We start from the raw sequence: 14,730 nt of genomic DNA on the forward strand, positions 1-14,730 counted from the left end.
CGCAGATAGACTGTAAGAAATTACAGGAAGATCATAGGAGACTGGAAGACTGAGTATGCAAATGACATGAAATTTAATGTGGAAAAATGCAAAGTTAAGCGCATCAGGAAAACTAATCCAAATCATAGTTACTTAATGCTAGGTTCCACGTTAAGAATCACCATTCAAGCAAAAAGATCTAGGTGTCATTCTGGACAACAATATGTTGAAATCTACTGAGTGTGGTGGTAACCAATAGGGCAAAAAGAATGCTAGGAATTATTAAAGATAGAAAATAAGACAAAGATTATTATAATGCTTCTGTGACTTCACCTAAGTGTTGTGTGCAAATCTGCTCATCTTATCTAAAATATATAGAGAGAGTAGAATTAGAAAATGATTAAAAGAAAGGCAACCAAAGAGATTAAGATGAGTGATAGAACTCTTCTCATATGAGGCAAGGCTTGAGAGATTAGGGGCTCCTTTTATCAAGGCACGCTATGGGGATTAGCGCGTCGGACATTTCATCACGCGCTAACCCCCGCGGCAAGCCTAAAAACTGTCTTGTCAATGGAGGCGTTAGCGACTAGCACGGCAGGCGGTTGAACACGTGGTATTCCGCACGTTAACCGCCTACCGCACCTTGATAAAAGGAGCCCTAGGTCTCTTCAGTTTGGAGAAGAGATGGCTGAGGATATGATTGAGATCTACAAAATCCTGAGTGGAACAGAATGGGTAAACATGAATCGACTGTTTACTCCAGGTTTTTTTCACTCAATGAATAGTAAACCTCTGGGAATTATTTCTGGAGGATGTAAGAATAGCAATTATAATTTCTGGGTTTTGAAAAGTTTTAGACAAGTTCCTGGAGGAAAAAGACATGTAAAAAGCCATTAGTTATCCCTGGGATTGGTATCAGAGAATCTTGCTATTCTTTGAGATTCTGGCAGGAACTTCTAACCTGGAGTGGCCAATGTTAGAAGCAGGTTACTGAGTTAGATGGACCATTGTTGTGACCCAGTCTGGTTATTCTTATCTTCTAATCTTTATCAGCTATGAATATATAGATGTAATACAACAACAACAAAAAAATTTAAATGGTTATTGATTAAATGCAAACACTAAGAACCATTAACAAATCAAAAAGGACTGTAGACTGATGAACTAAATAGTTAATAAATATTTTAGTTAAGATTTTAGATGGAAGGTTAATTAAAGATTTATTTTATTACATTACATTACATTAGTGATTTCTATTCCGCCATTACCTTACGGTTCAAGGCGGATTACATCCAAACTAAAACAAGAATTACATTCAAAATTTGAAGGAATAAAAAAGCGATGACATAAAATTTTTAAGGTAATGAAAATGTCGGGTAAAAAGAGTTACCAACGGGAAGAAGAAGTCTTTAGGAGATAGGAATAGTGTGAATTATGGGGATTTTAGATAACATTTGGTAAATAAGAATGTTAGAGAGTATTAAATGTATAGAGAGTATTGGATATTGGGTTGGGATTGGTCGTGCTGGATAGGTTTTATGTATTTTTTGAAGAGTATGGTTTTAGTATCTCTCTTGAATGTTTTGTAGTTTATAGTTGAAGATAACAGTGGTAATTTGTCTGTCCAATTTAGCTGCTTTGGAGGCTATTAGGTTGTCATAAAGTTTTTTTCGTTTGACATTTTTGGATGATAGGCGGGAGAATAGTGAATGGGTTCTTCTGTGTCTGGTTGAGGAGGATTGATTTAGTCGGTTGTTCCAGTAGGTTGGGCTTTCTCCGTTGATAGCCTTGTAAAGTAAGCAGTAGAATTTGAAGTGCACTCTCGCTTCTATTGGAAGCCAGTGTGAGTCATGGAATGCCTGTGTGATATGGTCATATTTTTTTAGTGAATAGACAAGTCTTAGGGCTGTATTCTGTACTGTTTGCAATTGCTTCATCATGGTCACGGGACATGGTAGGTATAGTATGTTGCAGTAGTCTATCATCCCAAGAATAAGAGATTGTACCAATAGTAGGAACTGCTTCTTTTCGAAGAATGTTCGGATTTTTCTTAGATTTCTCATGATCATGAACGATGCCTTTATTATTTTGTTAATTTGGGGTTGCATGGTGCAGCCTCTGTCAATTGTGATTCCAAGCAATTTTAGTGTAGGTTGTATTGGGTATGAGAACAAATTTATAACAAGATTAGTTAATGTTGGAGTTTTGTTGTTTTCTAATAGGATGAAATTTGTTTTGTCAGGGTTAAGTTTTAATTTGTGCTCTGTCATCCAAATTGCAACTGATTCGAGGGTTTTGTGTATTGTGCTTGTCATAATGGATACTGGCTGGTCGAAGGGTAGGAGACAATATATAAGGGCAAGCCTCAGATTGTGGAGTAGATCTTCCCATTCTGGGATTTCTTCACGAGAAAAGAAACCATCTTTCTCTTTCTCCTTTATAACATCACCGGCTTGACCCAACCTACCTACCAAATTAATTACCGACTTCTAACTCTACTACTAACAGCTACTTTGATAAGGTAAAAAGCAGTGCTCATGTCTCTAAATGCAGCTTTTAAACTGTTTGTTTTTCTGAAATATAACATTAAGCTCTCTTCTTTAGCGTTGCTTTAGCCATATCCCTGACGCAACAGTTTTTAAGCCTGTCCCTGCGAAATGCAGGCCTCGTCGGAAGACGTAAACAAAAAATACAAGCAATTGCTGTGGTTTTCTAAAGAGTAATCTTGAGCTAAGTACTTTAAATTAACTGTTTTTTGAACTGAAACATGAACTGAAGTAGGAAGCATGAATTTAAGTATGGACTGAAGTGAAATAAGAGTTGAAGTATTTATAGCACATGAGCACTTTCAACATTTGAGCTGTATTAAGCATTTTAGGCATTTTAGCACTTTATGCAGCTGAAGAAGTTGTATGAATTGAACTGAACTGAAATGAAATGTTATGAAATGATCTATAAGAAATGAAATGATTTTCAAGAAATGAATTAAGTACTAAAGTTACAGAAGTACACAAAAAAGCACTTTAAAGCATCAGTGCACTTTATATCTAATATAATAAAACCCTAAGCCGCGCATGTGTACTCCCACCTGCGTGCTCCCGTTTTCTGTGAGCTTTAGGGCACCGCAGGTAGGAGTGCGTATGCGCACGAATCTCTCTCTCTTTCTCTCTTCCCCCCGAGGCGGAAATCGGCTGTGGTGGCTGTTGGTGGCTGCCGGCGACTGCAGGCTGCGGCGGCCGAGCACGAAGCCACTAGCAGCGGGTGGCGGTCAGCCCGAGAAACCCCTAACCTACAGGCCGGGCCGAAGTTTAAAGTACTGAGTGTAGGAGGGGCAGGAGAAGCTAGACTGAGGGAAAAAATGATGATGCACAGGGAAATGGAGGGAGAGGGAATGCTGCGGCTGCTGCACAGGGAAGTAGGGAAGGAGATAAGAAGAAAGACACAGGGACAGGGGCAGAGAGAGAGACAGACAGACAGACAAAGAGGGCCAGGGAGGGAGAGAGACAGAAAGAAAGACAGACATATATTCTAGCACCAGCGGGAGGAAGGGAGTCAGAAAGAAAAGAACAAAAACAGACAGACAAAGGGGGACAGGGAGAGAGACAGACAAACAGCGGGACAGAGAGAGAGACAGAAATAAAGACAGACAGACATATATTCTGGCATCCGTTAATGTAACGGGCTGAAATACTAGTTTACAATATACTTTTTGTTGATTTCGAGTATTAAACTGGCATGTGGACTTTAGGGAAATTATATTTATAATTTTTAGATTATGATATATTTGACTATTTAATAAGAATGAATTTAATAAGAATAAAATAGTATTCAAAAATTAGCATTTAAAAGAAAAATAGCATTTTTGTAAAAATATCAATTTGAATTAAAATTAGTAGTAGAGTTAGAAGTCAGTAATTAATTTGGTAGGTAGGTTTGGTCAAGCCGGTGATGTTATAAAGGAGTAAGAGAAAGATGGTTTCTTTTCTCGTGAAGAAATCCCAGAATGGGAAGATCTACTCCACAATTTGAGGCTTGGCCCTATATAAAAAAAAAATCTTTAATTAACCTTCCATCTAAAATCTTAACTAAAATATTTATTAACTATTTAGTTCATCAGTCTACAGTCCTTTTTGATTTTTTAATGGTTCTTAATGTTTGCATTTAATGAATATATAGATGCCATGATAAACAGTCCAATTCAAACCAGGGATTGATGACATAGACAAACCTGACCCACATAACAGAACTGGATTTTATTTATAGGCCATAATTTGATTATATTTTCAAAACCTTTTGATTACCCAAAATATAAATTGCAAAGTACCTGCTTATCTATAACACATTGATTAATATCATTGAATTTGTTCTTTGGTTGTGGAATTGGAGGAAAAAGCTTCTGCATCACGTGGTACCTGAGGAAACAAAATGTTTGTGGAAAAAATACTTTTAAAACATAAATATGCCAAACTATATAGCGCTAAAATAAAAATGGAAAGTTGCACTGCAGTTCATACACAAAATTTCTGAAGACCTCTTTATATTGAGCACAAAGCTCCAAAATGTTTCATGTTTGTGTGGGAGGGGGGGAGTGACATGAAGATATTTGTAATAATATATGTGAGCAAGCCTGAACCATTTGTGTGTATGTGTGTAGCAGAAATGTCAAAAACAATTGGTGGCTTTTTATGCAAGAGTGAGATTGTGAGACTAATAATTTTGTCCAGAATCAAATTCATCACCTCAGGGTGCTGAGGCAGCTGCTCTAACCACTAGGCCACTCCTCCACTTGTAGTAGAAAGTTGTATTCCTTCTAGAGCAGGGGTGTCAAAGTCCCTCCTCGAGGGCCGCAGTCCAGTCAGGATTTCCCCAATGAATATGCATGAGATCTATTTGCATGCACTGCTTTCATTGTATGCTAATAGATCTCATGCATATTCATTGGGGAAATCCTGAAAACCCAACTGGATTGTGGCCCTCGAGGAGGGATTTTGACACCCCTGTTCTAGACCTAGGAAATAGTTGAGAAACCAAGAAGATGCCCATGTGTGGGAAAAGCCACACACAGAATCTTTTACTTATTTCTGGGCTCTGGGAGAACTGTTCAGACCTGATACCTCTTATTTGCCTTATTAATCCTGTTTGTTGACAATATCAGCTACAGGTCAGAAATAAAGCTGTGGAGGGACATTTTCAATAGAACATCTAAGTCCAATTTAGATGTTTACATCAAAACGTCTAAGGTCACGAACCAAAAATTGGCCCTTTTTGAACTGGAAGTCCAAATATATATTTTTTTAATTGTCTACTTGGATGTCTTGGCTGCTAGAACAAAATCTTTTCCAGAGAAAGGAAAATGGTAAAACCAGAGGACATAATTTGAGGTTGAGGGGTGGTAGATTCAGGGGCAATGTTAGGAAATTCTACTTTACGGAGAGGGTGGTGGATGCCTGGAATGCGCTCCCGAGAGAGGTGGTGGAGAGTAAAACTGTGACTGAGTTCAAAGAAGCGTGGGATGAACACAGAAGATTTAGAATCAGAAAATAATATTAAAGATTGAACTAGGCCAGTTACTGGGCAGACTTGTACGGTCTGTGTCTGTGTATGGCCGTTTGGAGGAGGATGGGCAGGGGAGGGCTTCAATGGCTGGGAGGGTGTAGATGGGCTGGAGTAAGTCTTAACAGAGATTTCGGCAGTTGGAACCCAAGCACAGTACCGGGTAAAGCTTTGGATTCTCGCCCAGAAATAGCTAAGAAGAAAAAAAAAAAAAATTTAAAATTGAATCAGGTTGGGCAGACTGGATGGACCATTCGGGTCTTTATCTGCCGTCATCTACTATGTTACTATGACCACCACGATGTCTAACTTTATACCCTGTTTTTAACCACAAAACAATCTAAGTCAGAAATGTCCAAATCAGTCCCATTTAGACAAGAGAGGGGCCAGCATTACAATGGACTGGCCATGTAGACATGCTAATAGAGCAGTGGGGCACCTTAGAAGTCACTGCTGTGAACTTCACTGAAAGGGTACCACGTATACATCTCATTATAACCCCTTTATAATTCATAGTGAGCCCTCCAAAACTCACTCAAAACCTACTATGCCCACCTGTCTACCATCCCAATAGGCCTTATTGCTACAGGTGGCACCTACAGTCATGTGAAAAAATTAGGACACCTCATTAAATATTCAGTTCTTTCTTAAGAAATGTTCATATATCGATGTCAAATCTTTTTTTTTTTTTTTTTTTTATTTATCTCTGGAAAAGAAAGTGATGTAATTGCAGGTAAACAACAAAAATTTTCCTGAAACAAGATATCCACAAAAATGTGTATTCTGAGGAATAAATTAGGACACCCCCACATATCCTCCCACTTAAAGTGGTTCAAATCACACACAGGTGTATCACATCAGATGCACATGATTAGAACATCGTTACTCAGCATTTTGAAGGAGGTTTGCCCTACTTAAACCCCTGACATTTAGTTTGGTGTGCTCATGACTGCTGCATTGAGAGTGAACACCATGGTGAGATCAAAAGAGCTGTCTGAGGCCTTCAGAAATAAGATTGTAGCAGTTTATAAGTCTGGTAAGGGATTTAAAAATACAGTATACCCTCACGAATTTGCAGTTCTGAATTCGCAGACTCAGTAATTTGCAGAGGAGGGTTTCTTTAAAACCCTCCTCCCTACACCTGTCTATCTGACGTTCGTCTCCAGCTGCTCCTCCTATGACGCAGCAAAAAGGGCAAACAGAATGCTAGGAATGATTTAAAAGGGAATCACAAACAGATCTGAAAAGGTTATCATGCCGTTATACTGAGCCATGGTATGCCCCCACCTGGAATACTGCGTCCAACACTGGTCGCCATACATGAAAAAGGACATAGTACTACTCGAAAGGGTCCAGAGAAGAGCAACAAAAATGGTTTAGGGACTGGGGGAGTTGCCATACAACGAGAGGCTAGAGAAACTGGGCCTTTTATCCCTTGAGAAGACTGAGAGGGGACATGATCGATACATTCAAAATTGTGAAGGGAATTGACTTAGTAGAGAAAGAGAGACTGTTCACCCTCTCCAAGGTGAAGAGAACGAGAGAGCACTTGCTAAAGTTAGAAGGGAAAAGATTCTGTATAAACGTAAGGAAGTTCTTCTTCACCCAGAGAGTGGTAGAAATCTGGAACGCTCTTCTGGAAGCTGTTATAGGGAAAAGTATCCTTCAGGGATTCAAGACAAGGTTGGATAAGTTCCTACTGGAACAGAACATACGCAAGTAAAGCTAGACTCAAATAGGGCACTGGTCTTTGACCTAAGGGCTGCCGTGTGAGCGGACTGCTGGGCACGACGGACCACTGGTCTGATCCAGCAGCGGAAATTCTTATGTTCTTAGAAAAATTTAAAAAAAAAAAGATTTGACATCCATATGTGAACATTTCTTAAAAAAGAACTGAATATTTCATGAGGTGTCTTAATTTTTTCACATGACTATATGGCAGTATAGTAGCATTTTGGAGGGTTCATAGTTTACCATAAATGAAGTAGTTAGAGTAGCTTATAGGCCTGGCCTCTCTATGGTTCACTAGCTCACCCATCTGGCTACTTAAGACACCTGTGTGATGCTCTACTTGGCTTCCCTATACCAGATGCTGATATTCTAGAGACAGGTGTGCTGGGGGGTTGAAGGGGATCACTGGGAGAGGGGTGGGGGTCATTGCTTAATCCCTTCAGTGGTCATCTCATCCATTTGAGCACCTTTATGACTCAATTTTGATAAATCTTATACAATTTTAAATCTCTTTTACTATTTTATAAATTTCATAATTTTCCCCATCCTTTCCTTTCATTTCTTCCCTCTGTTTTTTTTTTGTTTTTTTAAATTGTAATTTTTTTTTTCCATATTCCCCTTTTGTTTAATTCCTCCTCCCGACTTACTATGTCTGTCCTTGTATTGTCTACCCTAGTATTGTCTTTACCCATTATTTTATTTCTGATTTTAATTGTACAATGCTTTGAAATATATTGTAAAGCGTTTTATCAAATTTTAAATAAACTATAAACTTAAATACTTCTAAAACAGGTCTAGCCTAAAATGTCCAAGTTCCATCCAGGACATCTTGCGAAAGGTTCAATTATAGCCACAAGATGTCCAAGTCAAAACCACCCTAAAACACGCCCCTTTACTAGTTAGATGTTCTGGAGGGAAACATCCTGTAAAATGTCTAACTATTTTGTTTCAAAAATCGGCACTTGGATGTTTTAGCAAGAAAAACATCCACGGGCCAACTAATTTGAGCTGTTGGCCGTTTTGTAGTTTTTGAAAATGCTCCTAAAAGTGTAATTGCCATGGCGGCACTATGAAACAGCCTAAAACGTGTTTACCTTTTACACAGGAGAATTGAGAGCACCGTTATGATTGGCACAATCATGAGAAGCAAAAAGGTATAAAACCTGGATTGGCCGTTATTACCTGCAAGAGACAAAACACATCAACAAAATGTGACGTTATGATTCATAGCATTAATAAATATATATTTTGATGCTTTAAAAAATCAGTTCAGTTTTCAAAAGAATGTGTCCATCTATCAGAATAGTGCCACTGAATTTTTCTTTAATCACCTTGGCAGGAGGAGAGTGGTTCTATAAAGGGGGCACCTATCTGGAGTTTAACAGGTAAATTATGTGCGATTTAGGTGCGACCATTTATACCAGCTATAGAGCTCATTTAAATACGTGCGCCTATATCGGAGAATTTTATAACCAGGTTCAGTAAATGGTGTCCAAAGTTGGGCACCATTAGGACTCACACAAGATAGTGCTCTGAAAAGAGCGCACTGGCCCCAGTTCTATAAACTGTGCCTAAAATATAGGCACCGAGCAATGCAGTTCACATCGCATGTCCAATCTTTTTTTTTTTTTTAAATAATCTTTATTCATTTTAAAACACTTTCAATAAGTGGAAACAGAATAGATTAAACATTTAACACTTTAGACATCACTTAAAATTTTAGAAGATTCATACAGATCATTACCCTCCCCCCCTCCCAGCCTAATTTTATCATTAAAGTAACTATAAAATTTTATCATAGTTTCAGAAATACATTATACATATTTTAAACCTAAATTACACATTTATAATCAATCAGACTTACTTATCAAACCTCAAAAATATCACCCTTCCCCCCATTACCATCCTTAAAAATAATAAAATAAGCTTATATTCCTCCCCCTCCCTCCCTGGACGTGCATTTTTCTAACAACAAAAATCTTAGTTATAATAATTCTACAAAAGACATCAATGGGGCCCATATTAATTTACAGTTTTTTATATTCCCTAACAAATCAGTGTTCATTTTCTCATATTTATATATTAGACATAAACTAGCCCACCAGAATGTCAATCTTAAGTGAGGCGCCATTTACAGAATTACACCTAGCGGTGCATAGAGTGGACCTAGGTGCCAGTAGGCATCTTTAGGTGCACCCTATTTATGCCAGGGTTTTCTTAGCCTAAATAGCGCCACCTAAGTCCATGCCAAACACAATCATGTTCTGCTTCCTAACTATGCCTGTATTCTGGTAGGCGCCTTGGCTTAGGCGTCTACCATCCAATTAATTTTAATTTAAGCCATTTATAAAGTACTAATTGCTTGTCATTGGCACCGATTAAACTTTTTAAATAATTAGGCGGCATGCCAATCTATGTGCCTAACTTTTAGGTGTGTGTGGTTTTTTAAAATAAAATCTGGTCCTCTGTGCCCAACTTTGGGTGCTTGCACCGATGCCTGGCAAAAGCTGATGTAAATGCTCACGCCCAACGCAAATGCAGGTATTCTATAATATGGCACCTAATTTCTGGAAACCTCTATGACCTGCCCATGCCCCTCCCATGGCCACATCTCCTTTTGAGTTGTGTGCTATGAAATTTAGGTACACATTTTATATATGTAGGGCAAATACATGTGTAACTCCTAATTACTGCCAATTAAGTGCTTATTAACACCAGATTGCACTTAATTGACTAATCTACACATGTATCTGGGATCTACGCCCAAATATTTGTGCCTTATTCGGAATCTAGGGATATGAACATAAGTGATCTGAAGAAGAAGGGTTACCTGCAAAAGCTAATCAAAAATGTATTTAGATCAATTAAAAAGGTATCACCTAATTTTATTTATGTTATTTATATGAATTACCTTTAAAAGTAGACTAACACAGCTACTACACCATTTTACTCAATAAACTTTGGAATATATCATCCTGATTAGATATATAATAAGCCTACATTCACGCCGATCACCTCACCTAAACAACATCACTTCACTATCTGGTTTTTCAACTGTTCCAGTGTTTTCTTCAATGGGAACTGATCAGGCCCTGCCACTTCCTGACTGGTGATCAGTAGGGCCCGTTTCTTGCAAATTCTTCAAAAACATATTTTATACTTATCTTCTTCCACCTCGTTTCTGGAAACACTTGCTCCAGATACAACTTTTTAATAAGGATCAGATCCTCCCGCCTGAAAACCATGGTGACTGTTTATGGTTAAAGCAAAACGGCATAATCAGTAGGCAGTGCCTAGCATGAGTGCAGGTTTATTGCAAATTTATTCTTATTTGACGTGAAAAAATGGGACATTATCACCCCTTTCTACCACAAACTCCACTGGCTCCCACTAGAATCATATTCAAATTCGCCTGTTTTTGCTACAAAACAATATTTGGTTTATCCCCAAGCTACATCACCCCTCACTTCACCCTTAACCACAACTATAAGAACTCCTGAAAAATTCAACTCTTCGCCTTCCCCTCCCTAAAACTGTCACTCAAAAAAATTCCTTGATAAAACCTACGCCTTCCAAGCCGCCAAACTAAACCCTTGGCTAGCCCAAATGGTCCTCAAGGCCTACAACTACCTCGACTTTAGAAAATTACTCAAAACTCGCCTATTCCGAGACCAAGACCCTTAATGCCTCTTTTCAATCCTCCCCCGTTCTGATCTACTCCCCTCCCCCCCCCCCGTATCCCTCCTCTCCCTCCTACTTCTCTCCTTGCTGTTTGCAACTCTATGATCAATTTGATATGTAACCACTTGTAATCTCTGTCTAACTAATGTGAACCGCCTAGAACTCTTCGGGGTATGGCGGTATACAAAAATAAAGTTATTATTATTATTATTATTCAGGAAGATGCATCCCAAATTGTATTGGAAATTGGTCAAGTTTTGACAGTCATACAGAAAACAAACTTTGTACATTTTTCTGTTGAAAGCGTAGATATAAATGTAGATATTTACTGACTTTGTCAGCGATACTGAATATATGTATTCTTTAAAAAGTTGCAGCTGGTATTTAAAACATATGCTCACTGCTGCAGCTGAATATTGACTAAATGATAAGGCAACATATACATTATTTGTAGAGAAGCACTACAATACAAGTCCAAAAATCCAGACTGCAAGGGGATTAGGTCGGTACAGTTTTATGGGATTATCTAGATTCTGAGGAAGTAGTTTTAAAATGCAAATTTAAGGAAAAATAAAGATGAACAGGCAAGTTTGTCTCTCTTCCCCCTATCCAGTATTTCTCTCTGTCTCTCCCCCACCCCCCAATTTGACATCTTTTTCAGTGGTTTCTTCCCCATCCAGATACTGCTATGCCCTCCCCCTGCACACTGCAAAATCTCTACATCCCCTTCTGAGATCAAAGAAGAGGGTCTTGAGCTCAGTGGCCCCCAATCAAGTGGCTATGCCCACTCATCTTCCCTCCTCCCTGAACATAATATGACATTTCTCCCTCCCTCTGATCCCTCCCACTCCCACCCTTTAGAAAACAGGACATTGCTTCAGAAGGGGCAGGGCAGGATGGCTCAAAGGGAAAAGCCCAGTGAAGGCTTCAGGCAGCCTTTGAGTAACACTGGCACTGGTGTTGAATGAAAGAAAATGTGCTTGTTTCTAAAAATGCACACAAGTGGGGGAGGGACTGAGAGAGAGCTACGGGAAGAGCGAGACACCGAATCGTGCATTGGGGGTGTGGAGGGGGGGAGGGAGGGAGAAGGTGTGCAGCACTTCTAAGTCTGGATTCTTAGACGGTCCAGATGTCACAATTTTCAAGTGTCTGAATTCTGGCATTTGGATTTTTAGACCTGTAATATATGTATATACATATATATACATGTATATATATTTATATATATAGCCAGCAAATTCGAATCAGCATTATAATAGCATTTATTGCATGTGTTTTAAGATGATTGTACATCTACAGAGCAAGAACAAAAAGGCACCTTGGGAATGTGTTGTTCGAAATAAAAACCACTTAACAGGTAACAGTGCTTGTGTAGGAGAGGTTGCCATTCCCCCTCTCCCACTAGCAGGGGTAGACTGGCAGGCCCCAGTTAAAAAGGGATATAAGCCCCCTACTCACTTCTCAAATGTAATTAAACAAGATAGAGGCTAGTGAAGATTGGGCCTCCTATTGCTGTGGGTCCTTGAGCACTGCCTATTGTCCCAATACCCATTCCTCACTAGTGTCATTGACAAGTCTGTTTCCCCTGAGACCTTTGTGTGCTATCTGATGCCTCACAGGATCTGTATGCTTGTAGGAGCATCATGGATGAATGCAAAAGGGAATGTGCCCTAGGTAAGTTAATACCTGGTGAGAAGGGGTTACTAGTCTCTTTTTCTTTCTCAGTCTATTGAGATATAGCCAGAACTCAGAGAGGACTACCTGAATCCTTCAATGAGGAGTAACTAGACCAGGCTAAGAGAGGGAAATCCTATGAGGAGTCCTCACCCTCGTGGTGGATAGCTAGGCCTAAAAGAGAGCATCTGGACTCCAAAGTGAGGGCATCACTGTGCTAGAAGGTGCCTGGGAGAGGGGATAGAGTATCCAAAGAAGACTTATGTTCTTCAGAGTTCCATGAAGGAGGAGGGGGATCATGGATGTGTATTAAAGATCCCAAGAGAAAAGGAACCAGAAGGAAAGAGAGAAATAACTACCTAGTCACTTAAGTCAGTGAAGAGGAAGGAGAAGATTCAAGAGAATCGTACCATGTTTTTGCTAGAAGATTTTTTTTGTTTCACCTGGTCCATTCAAGAAAGCATGGGCAAAGCACTTGGGATTTCTTAGGGAGAGGAGGAGATAGTGGCTGATGAGGATGGATAGATTGGATGGGTCATTTGGCCTTTATCTGCCATCATGTTTCTATGTGGGAGTGTGTGGCACAGGGGTTAGAGCTACAGCCTCAGCACCCTGAGGCTGTGGGTTCAAATCCCTCGCTGCTCCTTGTGACTCTGGGCAAGTCACTTAATCCCCTCATTGCCCCAGGTACACTAGATAGAGTTTGAGCCCACCGGGACAGATAGGGGAATATAGAAAAGTACCGGAATGTAAACCACTTAGGATATAATAAAATAAATATGTTTATATCTAAGACAGAGTTAAGGATGTTGTAAGCCTGTATAATGCAAATGACATTCTAGTATGCTTAGGCAGTTCTGCATTCCTCTCATGTTGTTAAGCCCTTTTTACTTATCAAAAATTGCATAGAATTTTATTTAAAACAATGAAAAGTTTGATTATACTGTATATAAAATTTGTTGTTGAGCACTATTAGTCTTGTATAAGATTTTCTATTGATCAGAAAGGGTGCCCATATCGAACATGTGAGAAAAAAATGCAACACTGTCTGGGGCAGAAAAGAACCCATAAGAAACGCACAAGAAAAAATACCATGTCTATGGAGGCAACGAAGTGCGATGTGATGAACTGTCTCCAGTGGTGTAGTAAGGTGGGGGCGTTGGCACCCGTCCTCTTCTCTATCCCCGTCCTTCCCATCCCCTGCATGTGCCCCCTTCAATTCCCATGTACCTCTTTAATTTTCCAAGCACAAGCAGCATCATGAACTTGCTGCCCACGTGTCAGTGTCTGCTCTCTCTAATGTCACTTCTGGGTCCCGCACCTAGGAAGTGACATCAGAGGGAGAACCAACAAGATGCGGGCAGCAAGTTCGTGATGCTGCTCAGGCTGGGAAAATTAAAGAGGTACAGGGGAAGGGGGCATGCACATAGCAGTGGGGGGGGGGGGCAGGAAACAGCGGGGGGGGGGGGGGAAGGTGACAGAGAAGAGGGCAGGGGAGGGGCACCACTCACCCTCAGTGCGCATGACCTGTTGCATGATGAAGTGTCTCACTAATGAAATGTCCATACATCATTGTGAAGCCCTTCCCCCACCAGCCATTCAGGATATTACACTTGTAGGGTTTAGCCAGAGTACACTGAGATGTTAAAATTCGCAGCATTCAGATATTACCAAATTCAACTGGTGGGCTCCATTCACCCCACTCATAACTTTTGTCAATAACCTTTTCTAGGCGTGCTCTCATTTTCAAAGTGTGCACCCTTTCCAGATTTAAACCAGAAATTTGGTATGAAGTTCGGTCTTTCACTGTAACATTTATCTGCAAAATTATAAAGAAACATATTGATAATATTTATTACATGTACATATTACATTAGCAGCTTTATTACATCAGTTTTTCTACAATAACTAGAATTAGTGGTTTCTATAGTTCATTGGTAATATATAGAAATAAAACAAAAAAAAGGAAATAAAGTAATATATTTTTATTGGATTAGCTTAAAGTATTTTATGATTAGCTTTCGAAGGTAACCCCTTCTTCTTCAGATCAGAAATAAGCATTTCATTGGAAAATAGTTTTAATACTAATACTTTTTGGTGGGCATGCTCTGC

At 39.4% G+C, this 14,730-nt stretch overlaps 1 protein-coding gene across 2 annotated transcripts in view; it reads right to left on the reverse strand.

Moving 5' to 3' along the window:
• The window catches only part of LOC117362562 (interleukin-5 receptor subunit alpha-like), a 74,821-nt gene that overhangs the window by 4,463 nt on the left and 55,628 nt on the right, over positions 1 to 14,730 (reverse strand). For both annotated transcript variants that reach the window (XM_033949118.1, XM_033949117.1), the window contains exons 8-10: positions 14,290 to 14,437; positions 8,358 to 8,445; positions 4,304 to 4,391 (exon numbers count right to left, since the gene is read on the reverse strand). In XM_033949118.1, the coding sequence (XP_033805009.1) occupies positions 4,304 to 4,391; positions 8,358 to 8,445; positions 14,290 to 14,437 (324 nt within the window). The remainder of the gene's footprint in view (positions 1 to 4,303; positions 4,392 to 8,357; positions 8,446 to 14,289; positions 14,438 to 14,730) is intronic.

This window comes from Geotrypetes seraphini, chromosome 6 (genome assembly GCF_902459505.1).
Source record: "Geotrypetes seraphini chromosome 6, aGeoSer1.1, whole genome shotgun sequence".
In the NCBI taxonomy this organism is placed as follows: domain Eukaryota; kingdom Metazoa; phylum Chordata; class Amphibia; order Gymnophiona; family Dermophiidae; genus Geotrypetes; species Geotrypetes seraphini.